The sequence below is a fragment of the Lutra lutra genome, chromosome 7 (genome assembly GCF_902655055.1).
Source record: "Lutra lutra chromosome 7, mLutLut1.2, whole genome shotgun sequence".
Lineage (NCBI taxonomy): Eukaryota > Metazoa > Chordata > Mammalia > Carnivora > Mustelidae > Lutra > Lutra lutra.
In genome coordinates, this window is record NC_062284.1 from 103,431,029 (window position 1) to 103,453,188 (window position 22,160).

The 22,160-nt window shown below is 36.4% G+C and overlaps 1 protein-coding gene across 4 annotated transcripts in view; it reads left to right on the forward strand.

Annotated features, from left to right (window-relative positions):
- KTN1 (kinectin 1) overlaps positions 1 to 16,144 on the forward strand; it is a 108,192-nt gene extending 92,048 nt beyond the window's left edge. For 2 of the 4 annotated variants that reach the window (XM_047736088.1, XM_047736090.1), the window contains 10 exons: positions 2,138 to 2,218; positions 3,004 to 3,093; positions 3,220 to 3,312; positions 4,279 to 4,350; positions 4,957 to 5,040; positions 5,192 to 5,275; positions 7,665 to 7,748; positions 9,430 to 9,522; positions 10,561 to 10,681; positions 15,652 to 16,144. In XM_047736088.1, coding sequence (XP_047592044.1) covers positions 2,138 to 2,218; positions 3,004 to 3,093; positions 3,220 to 3,312; positions 4,279 to 4,350; positions 4,957 to 5,040; positions 5,192 to 5,275; positions 7,665 to 7,748; positions 9,430 to 9,522; positions 10,561 to 10,681; positions 15,652 to 15,656 — 807 coding nt within the window. In that variant the 3' untranslated portion in view covers positions 15,657 to 16,144. The remainder of the gene's footprint in view (positions 1 to 2,137; positions 2,219 to 3,003; positions 3,094 to 3,219; positions 3,313 to 4,278; positions 4,351 to 4,956; positions 5,041 to 5,191; positions 5,276 to 7,664; positions 7,749 to 9,429; positions 9,523 to 10,560; positions 10,682 to 15,651) is intronic. The other 2 variants (XM_047736089.1, XM_047736091.1) reach the window with 1 other exon arrangement.
- The last annotated feature ends 6,016 nt before the right edge of the window (positions 16,145 to 22,160 follow it).

A 22,160-nucleotide genomic window follows, 5' to 3' on the forward strand; every position in this document is an offset into this window, starting at 1 on the left:
ATTGGGGTCTGCGCTGATGGTGGAGTCTGCTTAAGACTTTCTCCCTCTTCTCCCCCAACACCACGTGTTCACCCGTTCACTGGCTCTCTCATTCCCTCAAAAATAAATCTTTTTAAAAAATAGGCCTTTTTGACCAATTGGAGCTATGAGTTACTGTACTATGGGGTGATCACAGCATCCAGCTTTATTTATTTTTTATTCTTACTTGATAAAGTATCGAGACTCAGCCATATACGTAAAGCTTTAAATTTGAGCAGTTGATAGAAATCTCATGTGTTCTTTTTCCTCGAAGTAAACTAAACCAAAGAGTTTAAATCAAATTTCCTCTTAGTCTCTTTTAAGTATCTAACAGATACTCTTTTTTTTTTTTTTTTAAGATTTTATTTATTTATTTGACAGAGATCACAAGTAGGCAGAGAGGCAGGCAGAGAGAGGAGGAAGCAGGCTCCCTGCCAGGCAGAGAGCCCGACGTGAGGCTCGATCCCAGGACGCTGGGATCACGACCTGAGCCAAAGGCAGAGGCTTTAACCCACTGAGCCACCCAGGCACCCCTATAACAGATACTCTTTATCAGAGTTTAAAATTTGGACAAGGAGCATCAAAAATGTAGGATAATTTATTCTAAAATCTAGAATGACTTAAACCAAGGTATATGCCTTGTCTTTGCATTAGCTAATCTATCAGCACAAATAGAGCTTTTGTTGTTTTTATTTATTATAATTTTTCAAAGATTTTATTTATTTGAGAGCGATAGCAAGAGAGCGCACAAGCAGGGGTAGGGGTGGAGAGAGGGAGAAGCAGACTCCCTGCTGAGCAGAGAGCCTGATGTGGAGCTCAGCCCCAGGACCCCAGGATCATGACCTGAGCCGAAGACAGATGCTTAATTGATCCACGAAAGTGCCCCTTTGTTGGTTTTTTGTTTTTGTTTTTTTTGTTTTTGTTTTGTTTTTTTTTTAAAGATTTTATTTATTTATTTGACAGAGATCACAAGTAGGCAGAGAGGCAGGCACAGAGAGAGGGGGAAGCAGGCTCCCCGCTGAGCAGAGAACCCGATGCGGGGCTCGATCCCAGGACCCTGGGATCATGACCTGAGCCGAAGGTAGAGGCTCTAACCCACTGAGCCACCCAGGCGCCCCTGTTTTTGTTTTTTTTTTAAAGATTTTATTTATTTGAGAGAGAGAGAGCATGAAAGGGGTGAGGGGCAGAGGGAGAAGCCGGCTCCCTGGTGAGCAGAGGGCCTGGTGCAGGACTCCATCCCGGGACTCCAGGATCATGACCTGAGCCAAAGGCAGTTGCTTAACCAACTGAGCAACCCAGGTGCCCCCCTTTGTTGGTTTTAAACAAGTAAATGTTGGGGCACCTGGGTGGCTCAGTGGGTTATGCCTCTGCCTTCGGCTCAGGTCATGATCTCAAGGGTCCTGGGATTGAACTCTACATCGGGCTCTCTGCTCAGCAGGGAGCCTGCTTCCGCCTCCCCCTCTGCCTGCCTCTCTGCCTGCTTGTGATCTCTCTCTCTCTGTCAAATAAATAAAATCTTTTAAAAAAAAAAACTTTAAACAAGTAAATGTTTATATATTCTTACTGCTTCTCATTATGATTTTAAAAACATTTCATTATATGTATGTATTTCTAAGTATTTTCAGAATCCCTGGAGCACCTTCATAGTGTTTGAAATCCTCTGAATAAAGTATTTTCAGTTGAACTTCATTAATTCATGAACCCAGAAGACTTAGTTTTTGAGAATGGGTTTACCTGAGAAAAGTTTTGAAATTTATTTATTTTCACTTTTCTCTATTTTAAAGATTGAATCTATTAATTCTGGCACTAGTAAGTGGTAGAGTCTGGAATTAAGTGAGCTCAGATCTCTATATAAAAGTCCAGAACTCAGTTGCAGATATCCTTGGTCAATGTAAATAAGATGTGATTTTGGTGGTAATACAGAGGTATATTTTCAGTGTTTATTTTCAAGACTGGGTTAGGTACAATTTATGCAGCAGTTATGTTCTTTGAAATTTCCAGAGGTGTGGTGTTTGTCTATAGGTTTTTTTCATGGTCATCTAATTTCGTTGTTTCAAATGTTTTACCTGTTTCATTTAGATATTTTTGAAAATTGGTTATTTTGACTTCTCTTTTTTAGAGTTACAGTGAATGGTTGCGTGGATTTGAAAAGAAGGCAAAAGAATGTGTGGCTGAAACTTCAGGTTCAGAGGAGGTTAAGGTTAGTTCAAGAAATGAACTATCTGTGTTGTAACCAGACATGGAAGAAAGAAGTAAATCAGACTTTGTCTTTATGAGCTTAGAAAGATAAGTATATATTATGAGTAGAATAATGACCTTTTGAGAAAGTGTAAGAAGGTGATTTCATTTCGTATAAATTTTGATAGAAATGCTGTAAGTCTTCATTGCATTTGATAAGTATACAAAGCTAATGTTTGCTGTTTCTTTAACTCTGTATCTTAATCATTTCTGAAACTGTATATTTAACTATCTCTTACTCTCTTTTTAGCCTGGGTTTAAAAAGTAAAGATCAGTTGAGGTAGGTAGGTAGAAACTGACTGATTTGCTAAAGTATCCCCAAATACATCATTAAAAGTGTTCAGAATCTAGATGTGTTTTTATCTTAGCTGAAATTTGGAAGATTTTTTTGTATCTCAAGTGGCATGAATAAAATCCTCTTTTCCATGTGTGTGTAGCATAGGTGTTGTGACTTGACTTCACATGTGGTTCTGCTTTGATTTTATCATCCTGCTAAAGAATGATAACCCTATTATAAATTGTGTAATATATTTTATAGTAATCAGACTCAGAGAGTTTTATTAGTAAAGACTGAATGACCAAAAGGGTCTTTGAACTTGATTGCTACTCAAGAAGGTTGAAATGTAGTGTCTCACTATAAAACAATTAGAAACCATTTGTCATTATATACCATTAAATACTGTAACAAATTTGAAGCACACAAAACTGGTAAAACTAGAGAAGTTTTCTTTATTTCATTCTTTCTAGGTTCTAGAGCACAAGTTGAAAGAAGCTGATGAAATGCATACATTGTTACAGCTCGAGTGTGAAAAATACAAATCCGTCTTAGCAGAAACAGTAGGAAATGATTTTTAATCTACATTTTGGCTTTATTTTTAAATTAACTTATTCCTTAGTGGCTTAAATAGTTTATCTTGTCATTAGAACATGAATTTTTCAAAACAACTGTGCTCTTGCCCATAGGAGGGAATTTTACAGAAACTACAGAGAAGTGTGGAGCAAGAAGAAAATAAATGGAAAGTTAAGGTTGATGAATCACAGAAGACTATTAAACAGGTATCTAAAAAAGCTTAGAGCAAGTAGTTCTCAAGAATGTGGGCCCTGGATCAGCAGCATCAGTAAGCCAGAAACTTGTTAGAAATGCCCATTCTTGGGCCCCACCTGAGATTTTCTGAATCTGAAACTGTAGAGATAGCAGGCTGTGCTTTAAAGAGCTTCCACAACTGATTCTAATGCCCACCCAAGTTTGAGAATTATTGTTTCAGAGCGTGGCTGAAAGGTAGTTATCTAGAATGTAAAGTGCTTTGGAAGTTATAGAACTACTATGTGATAAAATAAGGCAAAGAATTTGGGGTTCAGAACAAGCTTTGCAATGTTGATATGTGACCCATGATATAGTTTTCAAGAAAAAGTTGAGTCTTTCGCTTCATGTGACCTGAATATTCTTGTACAGCCCTAATTTTTCTCCCATTTACTTGGCTGTGGTAAAGAGTGTCATCTGTTGTAGTAGTCCTCTTTGTATGGTGACAAATGGTAGCTAGGCTTACTGTGGGGAATATTTTGTAATGTATGAAAGTATCAAATCACTATAATGTACACCTGAAACTAACAGGATATGGTATGTCAGTTATACTGTAATAAAAATCCATTACAATAAAGGGAAAGTAAAGAGTGTCCTCTGTTGCTCAGTTGTTTTCCTGGGCCAACCTGTATAGAATTTAGCATTGCCTGTGGTATTCTATGTTAATGCATTTGGGGATTAAATATAGCCAATTATTAGATGGTTGTTAGGGAAAAAAAATAAGCATTTCTAGCTAGGCCTTAATATGACAATGGGGTAGGTTTGGGTGACAATATAAATCAAGTTAAATGTCATGCTCTCACTGTCAAGGTCTTTTAAAATTCAGTATGGCTTTAGAATGAGATGCATTTCAAAATCTCTGAAGTGTCTGATCAAAATTCTCCAAGATAGAAGCTCTGTGTTCTTGATTTACTTGGTCATATAGTTGTTTCACATTTCAGATGCAGTTGTCATTCACATCTTCAGAACAAGAGCTAGAGCGATTAAGAAGAGAAAATAAAGATACTGAAAATGTATGTTATTTCATCGCTTGACTTATAACCTGTGGGCTCATTTTTAGCATTAAGCATTGTCTTAAGATCTGTTTTTTAAGATTTCTTTAATGATGCATTTGTTATGCTTTTAAGAGTATCTTGGGTAGGGGCGCCTGGGTGGCTCAGAGGGTTAAAGCCTCTGCCTTCAGCTCAGGTCATGATCCCAGGGTCCGGGGATCAAGCCCCGCATCGGGCTCTCTGTTTGGCGAGGAGCCTGCTTCCCTTCCTCTTTCTCTGCCTGCCTCTCTGCCTCTGTGTCTGTCAAATAAATAAAATCTTTAAAAAAGAAAAAAATCTTGGGTAGTGTTTGAGATGATATTGTAGTGTTTGAGATGATACTGTGTCTGTCAAATAAATAAAATCTTTAAAAAAGAAAAAAATCTTGGGTAGTGTTTGAGATGATATTGTAGTGTTTGAGATGATACTGTGTCTGTCAAATAAAATCTTTAAAAAAGAAAAAAATCTTGGGTAGTGTTTGAGATGATATTGTGTCATATTTGTAAGTACCATAACTTCCGTTATGGGGGAACATCATGAAAGGAATTCTTAAATGTGTTAACATTTTCTTCTTTGTTGCATTGCTAGCTGAGAAGAGAACGAGAGCATTTGGAAATGGAACTAGAGAAGGCAGAAATTGAACGATCTACCTATGTTACAGAAGTCAGAGAGGTACTTAAAGAATTTTTTGACCTTCTCAAATTAAGTTTGTAATAGTGATAAAATATTTCAGTGTAAGTTGTTTGTGGCAGAGCTTCCAAGTAGCGTACAAAACATGGGATATCATAAGGAGATCAATCTTAAACTCTAAACTTCATTGCAGCTGAAAGATCTGTTGACTGAATTGCAGAAAAAACTTGATGATTCATATTCTGAAGCAGTAAGACAGAATGAAGAGCTAAATTTGGTAAGAAGCTTGTTCTCCACTGGGTATCAAGTAGGCTCTGAAAACACTTGTGTTGACATGTGGAGAAACCATCCAAACTTTTTCTCCTCGCTAACATCTTTAGCTTGGCATTTTTGTAAGTTTAAGATAATCTTTGTATTCTGATGACTCCTAAGTTGATCTTTCTTTTCTTGACTCCTAAAAATGATCCTTCTTTCTTAGCTCCTAACAATGGCATGTTTGGCTTGCAACTCTTTTTTCCAGAAAAAAATTCATGTTTTGTAAAACCTAATTCTTGGACAGCATTATTTTCTGTTAATAAAGAAGTGAAACAAATAGATTAAGATTGGCTGAATTGTGAAGATTCTCTTTTTAGAGTTAATGATAGTTAACTGGTCTTGTTCTCTAATCTGGAAGGAGATTATTGAAGGTTGAAGATACATATTCTTCATTCAAGGGCAATAATTAATTCCAGCTTCTTATTTTAACTGGTCTTCCTACAAATTATAGATAACAACAAGCTTGTGAAAGTCTTTATCATCAACATAATATTTAGAATATAGCAATTCTAAAACTGTAGATTTAAAGTTAACTAAAGATAGCTAAATGCCTTATAATGACAGAGTACCCTGTATTCCCATTCTTAAATTTTCTGGAAATTTTACATTGATTCTGGCAGATTTACAAATTTACACTGCTTCTTAGCTGTTACATAAATATTACTGTCTCATTGTATGTTTCAAACAATCGTCTTTCCATGACTGAAAAATTATTACAACACGTGACTAAATTGGAAGTATCTGAATAAACTCTGGGAAGATTATAGTTAGTTTTCTTCTTACCTCAAGTCCTGCCCAGTTTGGAACTTTCTTAGTACTGCTGTGTGTATCAAAGAAAACTTCTTAACTCCCTCAGTTGTGGTTGGTCTTCTGTGTTACGGCAGCGATTTATGGGAATGAGTTTTCAAGGTAGGGCTCTTTGAAAAGTACACATAGAGTCCCCCTCTTTATTTTTGAAATAAAATTTTGGTTTTACTTATCTTCTTCATTTTATTTAATTGAATCATTCCCACTGCAACATGTGACTAGTTTTATACATATGCTTGTTATATATTGTACAGATCAGGACAGTGATTATGCCATAGCTGCAAGCCATAAGCCTTACCTTATAATGTGTTTTTTAAAAATCATTTTTAACTACAATTGTTGGAGATTTTACTTTTAACTTTGGTGCTTGGTAGCTGACCCCAATAGTAGCATCAAACCCATAGGATTATGGTCAAATTCAGCCTAATGTTCTTGTTGTATTTTTGCCTCTTTACTTCTGTTAAGGGGCCATTTTAAATGATACTTGTTTCTTATTTTTGCCTTGAATTCATAATCTTTATTTTAGTTCTGTTTGCTCAGGATGACTGTTGCCACGTTTTAAGATAAAATAATTTTGTTTGCTTATACATACATTGTATGTTTAGGAGCCAAGGGAATAATTCTCTGATGTACTAACTAGAGTTAAGTGAAAGAGCAAAACCTGAAGCATTTGGGTCTTTAGATAGAGTTCCCCAAATAAAATTTCCAAATGGAATGTCCCTCATTAATCCTTTCTCCATTTGGAAAGGTTAGTGTCTTATATTTCTCCCTTTTGGATCTCCAGAAATGGATATTATGCCTATCAGTGTTAGGCAAAATCAATTAACTTGATGAGTTTAATAAGAAAGTTATTTGTTGTCAGTGTGGTCCATTTCCCTCATTCATATTTAATCGGAGCATTTATCATGAGAAGAGGCATTACATATTGGCACTAGAGTTTATAGAACTTCATAACTGTTGGGACAAATTGGTTCTTGAGAAGCGTATCTTAAGACATTGCTTATTGTATAATTAGGCCCGTGTGGTCTTGCACCGATTTCTTTAGTGATGTTTTAAAGGATGGTCAACATTTAAATTTTTGAAGTTTTCATTTTACTGGATTTGTAATCTTCCATTCAGTGTTTTTTAAAATATTACACAATTGACTGTTAACTCTATAGGTCATAAGGCCTTAAAAAACGAATCAGTAAAATTTCTGGCCTACTTGCCTTTTACTTTAATTTAAATATGAATGAAGTACTTTATGAATAGTGAATAGTAATACTTTTAAAAGGCACTTTACTGGAATGTGATGGTTTTATTTTTACATTTACAGTTTTCTACTCTGAACCCTACTTTGTTTCTGTAGCTTTTCTTATATTTAGCTTTCCAGATGGGAACCTCCACTGCTTAGCTTTTCTATACATCTGGTGCAGCATATTGGCTAATCCACTGTGCATAATAACTGTTAGCGATCCCATTCTTTCTCATTCATTCTTCTAGAGGTCTCAGCACAATCAAAGAAGGATGCAAATTAAGTTAATTGTGGTCCTTTATTTTTACAGTTAAAGACACAGTTAAATGAAACACTCACAAAGCTTAGAACTGAACAAAGTGAAAGACAGAAGGTAGCTGGTGACTTGCACAAGGTAAGACACTGCTTGTCTTAAAGATGCCATATCACCATGCTATGTTGTTGTGCCTTGAATCTTAAGTAAACATAGTGCTAATTCTGGATTTTTTTTTCATATTAATGTGTTTATAAATTTAAGCTCTTGCATTTTTGGAACTAAACTTTCTGACTTGTTTTTCGATTATTCTTAATTTGCTTCATTATTTCAACACATTTATATAAGTAATTACTTTATAAAGTACAGATTAAGTTTTAAATGTAATTGAAGGTACTCTTTTTTAAAAATGTGGTTACATCCATATATTGTCTTGTTGGGATTTTCTTTGTAGTTGCTTACAGAGTATGTTTCTTTTGATTTTTATAGATCCAAAATGTGTAGACCTCTGATGTTTCAGAAATTTGTTCCTTTCATTTATTTCTTTGTGGAAATACACTTTTCTTTAATCTCATATATAAATAGGGGTTTTTTGTTTTTTGTTTTTTTAAGATTACATTTCTTATTCTCCATTAGGATGGCAAGTTATTTGTAATTCTGTTTTTAGGTATTTTTAATAGTGCAAGTCACATATGCTTGTATCAGAGCTGCTTTAGCTCTATGATTGTATTTGTGGGAGTCATTAGGAAAACAAATATGTCACTTTTTTAAAGGTTGGAAGAAATATTTTTGTTTGTTTTGTACGATATAGCTTCTAATTGTTATGTAAAAGTCTAGGAATCCAAAGAGTACATTTAGCATGATGAAAAAATAAGTGTAGGAATCCAGAATTGCTTCAGATTATTTTGGTGTTACTATTACCAGTAGATAAAATGTGAACTCAGGTTGTTTATCTCGAGCTCAAACGTAGGTTCAGGATACATTGTCAAGGATGAGCAATCTGACTTAGTTTGATAGGTGATTTTAATTTTTGACCTCTTGATCAAAATATAAAACATGCAGGTTTAGCCTAGCAGTTTCGTTTCTCAGGTATTAAGGATATTAAACAGGTGCTCAAAGATGTGGATGGGCCATGTTATTTATGATTGCTAATGCAACTGTAGAAGACAGTGAACTGCCCCATATCTGTAGGCCAGACATACTGTGCAATACTTGATTAGAAATGCACATAAATATTTATTGATATAAAATATTAACAAAATACTTTGTAAAACAAGCAAGTATAAAATATCAGGTATGTTAAAAGCCCATTTATATGAAATTTTCTGCCCAAATTTTCTGTTGGCGCGTATATGTATACAAGAGGGATCTGGAAAAGAGGGTCAGAACAAAGCCACTACTTAGAATTTGTGGGGCATGTATGGTTTCTCTCACATACCCTTCTTTGTGTGTTTAACACAAACTTAAAAATGTAAAAAATAGTCTTAGCTTGTGAGCTATACAGAAACAGGCTGTGGCCAGATTTGGCTGATGCTTGATCTAGACTAATGTTAACCTAAATATCAACTGTGGTTATTTCTTCTTTTAATGTCTTTTTACATATTCTCTCTTGCTTGAACTTTTTAAAACAAGCATATATTTTTATAATCTGGTCAGGGAGGAAACTGTTTTCATTTTGGAGGAAAAAACAGAGTAGTTGGCTGTCCATTGTATTTTGAGATGAACTTTAGTCTTGTACAAAATACTTAAGAAAATCACTCCTTTTATCCCTCATAATACTCCACTGTAGTATTTAGAGGCTACCATATTGCTTTCCTTACAGGCTCAACAGTCGCTGGATCTCATCCAGTCAAAAATAGTAAAAGCTGCTGGAGACACTACTGTTATTGAGAATAGTGATGTTTCCCCAGAAATGGTATGCATTTTCTTTTACCCCAGATCTCTAGGCTAATTACCTTGTTGTAAATTACATGAAGAATAAAAATGTGTGAGATCTGTCTCTGACTAAAAAAAATGATATACTCTGTCAGTTTTGTTGGATTCTTACCGAAGGTTGTCTTTTCTTCCAGATATTCTATCTCTGAAATGGACTTTTTTAATTAATGTTTTTATTAATGTCACTTTAGCTTAGTAAGATAGTACTTTAATTGTGTAAGATAGTACTTTAATTGTACTGTTTGTGTTGGAAGTATTATGGTATATTGCTGAAGAATGTGGGCTTTGTTAGACTGCCTGTGCTTGAATCCTGACCCTGCTACTTAGTAGCAGTGTGACTTTGGACAACTTTACTTAGCCTCTATGTACTTTGGTTGCCCCATCTGTGAAAGGCCATGATAATAGCATCAGACCTGCAGGATTTTTGAAGGGAATCAATGAGTTACTATCTAAAACACGTAAGAGTAGTGCGTAGCACTTAAAACAGTGCTGCCCAGCACTTAGAGCTCAATATATGTGAACTTAGTTTTACTGTTAAGAATGTGCTCTCCTTTGGTGTCTGGCAGATTTTTTTTCTGAAAGGAGAAATGGATTTACCACTACTAATCAGAGTCTAGATTTTCACCTTTGTTGGCCTAGTGACTTAACATAGGCTGTTTTTTTTTTTTTTTTTAAAGATTTTATTTATTTATTTATTTGACAGAGATCACAAGTAGGCTTGTGCTGAGCAGAGAGTCCTATGTGGGGCTCAGTCCCAGAACTCTGAGGTCTTGACCTGAGCTGAAGGCAGAGGCTTAACCCACTGAGCCACGCAGGCACCCCGTAACATAGCTTTCTTTGGTGCAACCTCATTTGTGTCACTAGATAGCAAACACTGTTTCTGTATGTGCTTTTTGTTAATTTTTGTCATTTTCAAGATTTCTCATGTTTGTATCTAAAACAAATATTTTCTGCTTTAGGTTGCAAATGCCTTTTCCTTATGTTTAGAGTTTTTTCATCACTTCCCTCTTCTCTTTAGGAGTCTTCTGAGAAGGAGACGATGTCTGTAAGTCTAAATCAGACTGTCACACAGTTACAGCAGTTGCTTCAGGCAGTAAACCAACAGCTCACAAAGGAGAAAGAACACTACCAGGTATTAGGTAAGAGTAACTGAAGTACTGTTGTCTGTTTATGGCTAATTGACAGAATGTGTGTATTTGTAGTGAGGGTTTACCAGGACTACCAGAGCTTCTGTTGCCCTCATGGAAATATTCCCTTTCTCTCTTTCAGCCCCTGCAAATAACAGCTTTAGCTTTCTTAGAGTTTTATTTCCATCTCTTCCATGTTTTGGTCTGACAGCTTGGAGGGGGTGGAAACCTTTTGTTTTTGTCTCCTTTGACCTTCTTATAAAACAGGCTCTCTTATGACTTGTTTACGTAGGTTTTGTTCATTGCATAATATGGGCAGCTGCTTCTGTAGTTTATCCTGATCTTAGTTTTGGTAAAGTATCTGTGATTTTTTTTTTTAATGACTTGGTAAAATAAAGTTAAATGTTTTTACTGAGATTAAATGCTGAATTGAAAATCAAGTCATCACAATTTCTTTAAATTGGAAACTGAGTTTTTACTTAAGTCTGCTTATAAGGTAATCAAAGAAATCTCACTTTTAAACCTATCATTAACTAAACCATATTATGAAATTTTATTGCCCTCCTGATAGGTTAGGTGTCCTGGAAAAGTTGGATGTATCACCATTTTGGTTATAGAGGCATTCTATCTCACTTTTATAGAATGATTATCCTCTGGTCTGCCTTAGCATAAACTCTCCTTTAAAATGCTATTCAGGGGGCGCCTGGGTGGCTCAGTGGGTTAAAGCCTCTGCCTTCTGCTCGGGTCATGATCCTGGGATCGAGCCCCGCATCGGGCTCTCTGCTCAGCAGGGAGCCTGCTTCCTCCTCTCTCTGCCTGCCTGCCTGTCTGCCTTCTTGTGATCTCTGTCTGTCAAATAAATAAATAAAATCTTTTAAAAAAATGCTATTCAAGTCATTTACCTCCATAAGATTTTGTGGACAAACGTAGCTCATTCTTTTAACCTGTCAGCAAAATTAATTAATCATTTATCCTTGGTAAGCTGACCTCTCCATCGCCTACAGTTAAACTTCTGCCACATTACCTTCCTTCTCCAAATTAGAAAGTAATCTGCTTCCTGCTTCGCTGGTAACTCTCTTTCCCATGTCTTCAGCCTTATTTTCTTCCCTGCACATGCTCTTTCTGTTCAGTCTTGAAAACCTACTCTAATGTCTTATTTTAACCTTGTACTTCCTTCAGTTACCACCCTAATTTTTTTAACATTACTGTTTTAACAGATTCTCAAAATAAGAAACTATTCTCACAATATCTCCTTCTTTACTTGCTTTAACAGCTTGTGTACACTAGAATGCATTCCGATGAAAACTTTTTTGCTAAGGTCATTAGTGATTTCCTGATTGCTAGATCTAATACAGGCCTTCGTTTTGATACTGAAAGTGTAAATTTCCAGTATAAGAGATTAAAAATAGTTATAAAATATGCTAAATAGGCTGAAGTCATTCCATAGGCCTTGGTATGATAAGGAAAGGGCTTCATTTCTGAGAGCCTAAAAAATTGTAAGATTACTTACTACCCTGTGCCTTTCAACCTTATCAGTAGTATCTCTCTAGCGTCTCAAAGGTGTTCTTTAGTGTTTTTCTTCCCAAAGACGTGGTCTGCTCATACTAAGTCTTATGAACCTGTTTCCACATTGTTCATTTTCATATTAAATTTGAGACTTCTACTGATTGTTGGTAGTATAACACTTTTAATTTTCAGAGTTTTTCTTCCTGATTTATGAAATTGTAGTAACTTGTTAAATATGTATATCCTGACAACATAGCTAAACCGAACTATAGTTTGGCAGGCAGCTTCTCTAAGTGATAACTCTTTCGTCAGCTAATGAACCTCAGTCCAAATTTGGCAGGTGGAAAGATGGTTGAGCATCAGCAGTGCAGTGTGAAGGATAGAATGGATTGTATGAAGAAAAGGGTCTGCAAGGCACTTGAGAACTCTTTCTTTTATAGGTTCTACCTGGCATTGGCAGTAGTAACCCCTCCCTACAGTTTCCTTGGTTCCACAGCCTTCTTTGTACCCTTTAAATGTTTGTTACCCAGTTTTTAACTTCAGCCATCATTTTTTGCTGGGTGTATTCTACCTCTTGTGAACTATTTTTTTCCTTTTAAAAAGGGGGTGGTGGGAAGGGACAGAGGGAGAGGGAGAGTGAGAATCTTAAGCAGGCTGGATGGCCAGTGTGGAACCTGATGCAGAGTTCCATCTCACAACCCTGAGATCACGACCTGAGCCGAAATCAGGAGTCTGACATTCAACCAACTGAGTCAGCCAGTCACCCCTCTTGTGAACTCTTTTAAAACTAGTACATATATTGGATGAGAAAAACAAACCCACTACTATGTGGTGATTAAATTGGAAATACAGCTTATTAATCATCAAAATGTAGCTAATAGGTTAATATCTGATATCAGGAAACTTGCTTCTTTTTAAGATATACAGCAAGTATATATCATATTTGTTAAGGGAAAAACAGTCTTTAAAAAGCAAAAATGGGGGGCGCCTGGGTGGCTCAGTGGGTTAAAGCCTCTACCTTCGGCTCAGGTCATGATCCCAGGGTCCTGGGATCGAGCCCCGAATTGGGCTCTCCGCTCAGCAGGGAGCCTGCTTCCTCCTCTCTCTCTGCCTGCCTCTCTGCCTACTTGTGATCTGATCTGTCTGTTAAATAAATAAATAAAATCTTAAAAAAAAAAAAAGCAAAAATGGGATGACGATATGCAGTTATTTAGTTTTCTGAATTCTAATATTCATTACTTAGCATTTCTCTAAGCTGTAGGGGTATGTGTATTGATCTTATATCCTTAATTTATAAAACTTTAACCTTTCTTTTATTTTGGAAGTCTTCTAATCTCCTATCCCTCCACCCCAAAAATAGAAGATTTTCATCTCTTTCCTTCCTTTGTATGAATTAAGATACTTTTTTTTTTAAGCTTTGGACTAGCAACACTAGTACTTTATAGTATGCTTTTTGTTGTTGTTGTTCCCAGATATCTATTTTTCCTTATGTCTCTTTCATATTTGCTTGTCTTCTAAGTGTTAAACTATATGTCTGACCATATCAGAAGATTTCATTACTCCAGTGTCTTAGTCTGTTTGGGCTGCTATAACAAAAATTGCATAGACTGAGTGGCTTAAATAACATTTATTTCTGACAGTCCATGCATGGCAGAAGGGTCAAGAGAGCTGTCTGGGGTCCCTTTCAGAAGGACACTAATCCCATTCATGATGGTGGAGTCATCCAAAGGCCCCACTTCCAAATGCCATTACACTGGAGGATTAGAATTTCAATATATAAATTTTGGGGGTAGGCACAGACACTCAGACCATAACACTCGGGTCCCGTTTACGGAATCCTGTGGAGGGAGGAGGTTGATTTTTAACAGCAGTCACTTCATGAGTATCACTCTAAGCTTGAGAGGCTTCTGACTTTGCTTAGTCTTCACAGCAACCCAGGGCACTGGGTAGGTAGGTGTTATTATTATTATTTTTTTTAATTGCCATTCTGCAGCCGACCCTCAGAGGTTCTATAATTTGCCCAAGGTCATGCAGTTAATGGCTAGGTGAGCTGGGATTTAAATTGAGATGATCTCTGCCCAGTGCCTATGCTCTTAGTCAGTACTTTTCTTCTGTAATTCAGGCATTCTGTGCCCTGACCTCTTTTTCTTGATGCTTTTTTCCCTCCTCATTCTGTCTAATCCTTTGTTGCCAGCATCGTACAGTTTATGTTGTCAGTTCTGACTTTTTTCTAAAGTATTTTGTTTGGCAATAGTGAGTTGGAGAGACTCTTAGTGTTACCCAGAAAAAATTGAGGTGATGTTTTGTGTATGTGTTTTATATGTATGTGCTCTCCCTGTTCTGTGTGACAAATAGATTTTATGATGTAGTTGTCTCTTGTTTCTGAAAGATGTTCTTTTATAGTGGTGTTAAGGTGTATAAGGTGTATAACGATTAGTGTTCCAGATTAAAAAGTAGCTTTTATTTCTATACTTTACACTTGGCTATCACTGATTTTCATTTTCATTTTCTGTGGTGTGTTTACATAGCACTTAAAGTGTCCTGTACCTGTGGCCTATGTAGACTTTCTGATCCAGTGTTAATCTTGTTTTTAATGGAGAACATAATAGCCAGTGATAACTTCACTTTTTTGCTTTCTCATTCTTTTTCCCTGACTTTTTATTTTGAAAAAGTTCACACATAAAGTAAAGCTGAAAGAATAGTGCAACACTCATACATCCTCTACCTGCTTCATTTCTTTCCATGTATATACGTATTTAGTTAATGTCAAACTGTTTGAAAGTACCTTTCAGATGTGACAGTTTATCTCTAAGCACTTGGTATGCATCTTTGAAGAACAAAAGCATTCTGTGATAAAGGCATTGTACCACTATCACATCCAAACAAAACAAGTAGTTACATAAAATTATCCATTATTAAACCCGTGTTCAAGTTCCCCATTTATACTGCAAGTATCTTTTTAGCTATTTTTCCCAAACCAGGATTTATATGTTGGATTTGGTTAAGTCTTTTTAGTCTCTCTAATGACTTTTGAGGTTTAATTTCTTACAGTCATTTTATCTGACTTGGAAAGCTTCACATGACCTCAGAAAATTTCTGTCTGAAACTTTTATTCATGGGGGAGAGTTGTAAATTTCAGTGCTACTCATCTCATTAGCTTTATATTTTCTTGAGTAGAACTAACAAAAATGGATTCCCAAATGTTCTCTTAAATTTTCTAATGGTATTTTTAAATCCCCACATTACTCTGTTTGGTCTGAGGTTTTCACTCATATTTTTAAATCCACCTCAAAAGCTTCTGATTCCTGTTATTTCTCTCTTGTTTTTGATTACCATTAGTATAATTGCTTTGATCCTAGTTGAAAGAGCCATGCTGGATCAAATAGAATATGTATGTTTGGTGTTTGACAAATGTCTTCTGATTGCCTTTTATTTCTTCTTTTAAAATGAATTTCTTTCTTTCTGATCTTTTACAGAGTGAAGTAACTGGGAAACTGTTCATTCAAGGATAACAGAAGGCATTGTATTATATTTTGCCAAATTAAAGCCTTATTTATGTTTTCACCCTTTCTACTTTGTCAGAAACACTGAACAGAGTTTTGTCTTTTCTAATCCTTGTTAGACTACTGATTTAAAGAGAGAAAAAAAAAGCCAACTCTGTAGACACCTTCAGAGTTTAGTTTTATAATAAAAAACTGTTTGAATAATTAGACCTTTACATTCCTGAAAATAAAATAAACATGTAATCTTTTATCTTATTTTGCTCAATAAAATTGTTCAGAAGATCAAAAGTGGTAAAGACAATATAAAATTTAACATTTTAATACTGATGTTGTACACTGTTTTACTTAACATTTTGGGGGGGAGAGTAACTGCCTCTGACTTCAATTCAAGAAAACACTTTTTTGTTGCTAATGTAATCCGTTTTTTTGTAATGGCGTCAGCAAATAAAGGGATGCTTATTATTCAGACTTGCTCTAATTTTCATTGTGCTTTAGCAGATCTCATTAGCTATACAGATCAACATAATTTAGAACACAGTTATTAATTGCAGCTCTTGGACAAGGTAAGATAGGTATTGTTGCTCATACAGCTTCTGTAAGGGGAGTTCTGGGTCTTCTGTGTGGCTCTGTGTGCTATGAACTGTGTCCAGCAGTGCTGTGCGCTGCAGAAAGGCCGAGGCAAGAATTTAGCTTTCAGACCCGCCACTCCAGCTTTTGGTGGAAGAGCTCTGCTTTTACACTTAACCGTTATTAACCAATAATAGGTAACTTTTTAGTGTCCTTCTTGTCAGGCACTATGTTATATAATTTGCATGTGTTATTTTTTGTTGAGGAAGTTCTAATTAAATAATTTGATGCAAGCACTGAACCCTACAGATGCTAACTAACCACTGAATGCTGTCTTGTGCTACTGAATATGAAAGTGCCTGTTAGGCCATACTGTGTTCTTTTTTTTTTTAAGATTTAATTTATTTATTTGACAGACAGAGATCACAAGCAGGCAGAGCAGCAGGCGGGGCGGCGGCGGGGGGAAGCAGGCTCCCTGCTGAGCAGAGAGCCTGATGTGGGGCACAATCCCTGGACCCTGAGATCGTGACCTAAGCCAAAGGCAGAGGCTTAACCCACTGAGCCACCGAGGCGCCCCATACTGTGGTCTCCTTGCTATTTCAGTAGTGCTTCTACTTAAAACTCTCTGCTCTTGGACATCAGTCGTGGCTTGCTTTTTCGCCATCTGGAATCTGTTTGAATGTCACCTTTCTCACCAGGTTTTTCTGGATCATCCAGTATTCCCCCTGCCTCCCTATCCACCTACCTATTTTTGTTACAATGTGTATAGCCTCCAGTATATACTTGGTCACACCTCTTCTTCCCACTAGAAAGTTGCTGCATGAGGGCAGGAATCCTCTCTTCTGCTCTCTGCTTTTTCCTACCCTTGAGCAAGTGCCTAACACTTACTTGTGCTCAGGTATTGAAACGAATGGATGAAATTCATTTTTATAGTTTGAGAATTATTTGAAGTGGTGCCTTTTCATATCATCCTGTGTACACCAGATAGTGTTTCTAAAGTACGTAGAGAGAAACTGAAGAGGCTGCTCATGGCCAGTGATGATTGGCCTGAGGATTTGGACTACCTCAGGGCTTACCTAGCTGCCTTCAGCAAACCACTGGAAAATTGATCGGAAGGCTAGATACCGTATCATCTCTCAACCTTTTTCCTTGGCTATTGTCTATAAATATACCTGTGTCTCTGCCATCTGAAAAAAGAAAACAGAAATCCTTCCTTTCTTTTGCCATTCTCCTCTCCCTTCACAGCTTAGTTCCTTGGAAAAAATGTGTAATTATTTTTCAACTTCTTCATATGTTTGAATTTTTAAAAGTTAAAACAATTTTTAAATTTATTAAATTAAGGATTCAGTCCATTATTATTTTTGTTTATATTTTGTTTATATTATTATTATTAATTTGTGTCCCCTCCCTCAACATCCGAATCAATACACATTTGTCTTTTTGCCTCGGAAGTGGCAAGAAGTTCATAACATGGTCTGTTCCGATTTGGGACAGTTTTATATTTCTCTCTTCCATCCTCAACTGTCCACCTTTTCCCAGTGTGTTATAAGCAGATCCCTGAGAGAGAAAGGAACATCCAGAGAGAGAGTCCTGTGTCCTCTGTCTCTAGTGACTCCCCTTGCCACCACTGCAGCCAGTTGAGGCAGGAAGCCCTAAGAAAATTACTCAGGTTGAGAAGAACCGACAGGGAGGGGAGAACGACCAACACACAGTGTTCACAAAATCATGCATGGTGACAAGATCCATTCTAATGGATTTCACTGTAACAGTGCCAAAAGCTCACTGATAGGGTTTCAGACTCCATGTTGTAATTAATCTGTAATTATAACATGTTGAATTTTGCTCTTATGTCTGAGAACATCCACAGTGGCCTGAAAGGCTGCTGCTCTGTTTTCCAATGACATGTTATTTGTGTCCAGAGGCCAGGTTTTCTTTATATACTTCAACCCAGACAGCATATCACAGCAGATTGCACACAGAAGTAGTTGGCTTCCATTAGGCCATGTAGTAAAGAAATTTGTAAACATGTAAAGTAATGCCAGTTTTCTCACTACATTTTTTTGGTTGGTTTTATTTTGGAAAATGAAGTTAAATTTAACAAAAACATATTCATTGTGTTGTTATTTTAAAATAAGAAATGAACATCTAAAATGTTTCTTGATTTCAATTTCTAGTACATTGAATATTATACAAATAACAAAAAAGCTTTGTATAGTATAAAGGATTTCCAAGACCAAGAATTTTAGAGCTGCTTGTCCTGGCATGTTGTTTTTTTCCCCAACACTGGGCAACTATCAGAACTTTCTTACTTGTATTTTGTTTTATATTTCATTCATTTATTAGTGAATTAAAAATGTTAAAAACATTTTGTCTTTTTTTTTTTTTTTTGGTTTATTTTGTTGCACTTTGCCAACTTCTTGTTCTCATAATTTATTTTCAGTTCTTGTTTTCTAATTCATTTTAAGGCTAAGTTCTCTGTACTTATTTGCATTCCACAGATTTTGATATGGGAGGATTTTGTTGTCTTTCAGTTCTTAATTTTTAAAAAATCAGAAGCATTTTAGATATACAGAAAATCATGGGAAAAAAAACTATGAGTATCCTCTCAATAGTAAGTAACATTTTGTCTTGCTTAAGGTTTTTTTTTTTTTTTTTTTCCTAAAAAAACATAAGGTACAGTTTAAAAGGCTTGTATACCCTGCTCTGGTCCAGAGGTAGCCACTGCACCAAAGGTGATGTTTATCATTTAATTTCATGTTACACAATTAACATATATATGTGTAGCCAGAAGTAGTATGTATTTCACATGTATTTGAATTTTATATAAATCATTCTGCTATTTGCTTTATTTGCCCAATATTAGCTTTAAAATTTATACATGGAGGTTTTTTTGTTTTGTTTTGCTTTTCTTCATTTTTAACTATGGATATGCCACAGTTTATTTGGCATATTCCTCAAAGGGACATTAAAATATCACCAATTTATGAAAATTTTATGTAACTTTATTTTTATTTCCTTTAAGGTAAGAGATTATTATTATTATTATTTTTTGGAGTGTATTTTTCACATCATGGATTTTTTCTTTTGAGAGCAAGAAAGTGAGGGGGGCGGGTAGAGGGAGAGAGAATCTGGAGCCGACTCCATGCAGAGCCCAACGTGGGGCTTGACCTCATGACCCTGAGATTATGACCTGATCAGAAACCAAGATCTGGTTGTTTAACTGACTGAGCCATCCAGGCGGCCAAATCATGCATTTTTAAAGTATGTTTTCCTAATACTGCATTTGGTCTGTGAATATGCCTTGTATGACACCAGTCTCCAGAATTTGTGGAGACTTTAGGAGAAAGAAATTAAAAACAAAACAAAAAAAATCATTTCGTTTTGGTTTAGAATAAAAGATTTATCAGCAAGAATGTGAAGTTGTAGCAGGAAATGAGTTCATTAAATGATTTGAAATCTCAAATTACCAGGCTAGTTCTTAGCCTCTTCAGTTAGAAAATGAGAAAGAATTGGGTAATATTTATTTTCTGGTGATCTCAGGAACACAGGAAACAGAGTCAAAGAGGTAGGTGAAGGTCTTATTTACATTTATGCATTCTCTTGCTATGAAGAATCAAGAAGTCGTGAGTTTGAATTAAGAGCAGGTTCTTTCTGAGCTATTCAATACAGAGTTCTTGGGATTTCATTCATTGCCAAAATACAGAGTTTCTGTTTATCTGCTCAGAGCAGTATTTCAAAATATCTAAAACATGGTATTGTTGTAATCTATAGATGATAGTTGTAGAAAATGGAAATTTGTTCTTAGGTCGATGAATTGTGTTGATAATCATATCTCCATCACCATCTAAATTGTGCAGGCTTTTCAGCCCTGGGCATCTAGTTTTTCTCCTTGCTAGCTGTGCAAGTAATAAAACAATGCGGCTCCAGTAAATTCTAACCCAAATACAACAATGAATTTTCTTCAATTCCTTGGTTGCCAGTAGTTAATATTTTTAAATATTCCAAGCAATTGAAGAGAATGGATATTTTCTATTTGTTAAATTCAAATTGTTAATTGATATATTCCTACCGTATTTCTGGTTTGTTAGGTCTGAGATGGGGCTCAAGAATTTGCAATTTGGAATGAGTTTCAAGTGATGCTGATGTGGGTTTGGGGACCACTCTTTGAAAATCGTGCATTGTGGTTTTTAATTTTCTTTCTTCTTTTGCATTTTCTCTGCAGTTTCTTGTCAAATGAGAGTTCTCATTTTCAAACATTGCCAAATATTTATTATTTTTATATCATTTCTATAATTTCTACAAATTCAGGGAGGTGGAGAGAGATTGCAGCATGTCAGCCTACTACCTTGAAAACGGAATCTCCCAAAACTTAAAAAAGATGTGCTAATTGGTGGTTTCCTTGGTGTTTCTTGATATTTCCAGGTTATGCCACACGAGGAGTTTTTTTTTGTTTGTTTTTGTTTTTTAAAGATTTTATTTATTTGACAGAGATCGCAACTAGGCAGAGAGGCAGAGAGGAGGAAGCAAGTTCCCTGCTGAGCAGAGAGCCTGATGCGGGGCTCGATCCCAGGACCCTGAGATCATGACCTGAGCTGAAGGCAGCGGCTTAATCCACTTAGCCACCCAGGCGCCCCAGGAGTATTTTCTTGAAAACAAGTTCATCTTAAGTTTTTTTCCTCTTTGATGAATTTCTCTATCTCCACTACTCCAAACCTGAATGTGCATGAATGTTATTCTTCATATTGACTAATGTTAGGATTTTTCTCTCCTTAAAGAATCAGTTGGAATAAAGATTTAGACCTTGACTCTATAATAAATTACCACAAACTTAGAGGCTTCAAACAATACAAACTTAACTGTCTTACAGGAGGCTAGAAGCACCAGATCAATTTCAGTAGATGAAAGGTGTCAGCAGGATTTGTTCCTTCTGGAGGCTCTCGAGGAGAATCTGTTCCCTGTTCTGTCTTCTGGGGGCCCCTGCATTCCTTGGCTGGTGAGCAGCTCTTGCTTGTATCATTCCAAACACATAACTTCTGTTGTCACATCTAATCCTCCTTTGGTTTTCTTGCCTTCCTCTTACAGGGACCCTTGTGAGTATATTGAAGGCCCACCTGGATAATCCAGGATCATCTTCCCATCTCAAAATCCTTAAATCACAGTGGCCCTTGCCATATAACATAACATAGTCACAGGTTTTGAGGGTTAGGATGTGGCTGGGGAGAGGGCCGTTATTCAAAAGACTGCAACTCCAAAGACCTTCATCCCTTTCACACCTATGACCACTGAACCTTGTAATTATTCTCCAGTATCCTATCCTCTGATACAGTCCTGCATCATTCTAGATCTCTTGGCCTCTAAATGCCACTGCTCCTGTCGTTTGCCCTTACGGAGGCCTTTGCCCCTTGACAACATTTTAAAAAAAGTTACATTGCCTATTGATTTTATCCCTTTCTCAATGGTCCATCTTATCTCCAGTTATTTGGTGATAAACTAAGTTCCATTACCCCTGTCCCTCACACATGCCTGGCAAAGAGCTCCATATCTGAATAAAAGTAGAAGCAAATGTGTGAAGTGAGATTCTGAAATCTGCAGGACTGGAAGTGGAACGTGGGGGAAATGGTGCTGCTGCTTTTAATTCCCACGTCCACTCTGATGTCATAAAAGGGTTCAGAGTTAGCAATGAGGTAAGAGGGTTTTTCAGAGATTGCTGTTCTCCGGCTGAGTCCCACCTCCACCGAAGGGGAGAAATAGGTGGTGGATGGTGGGAATCCTTCATCTCCAGTCAAGAGGGAGGGCTTTCGATGGGACCGTCTCTAAAGCTTGTAATGCATCCTCTGCATTTGGAAAAGAATGGACTGGGGAATGACTTTGGGAAAACCCAAAGGCCAAAAGGTGGTTGCTTCAATGGCAGGTTA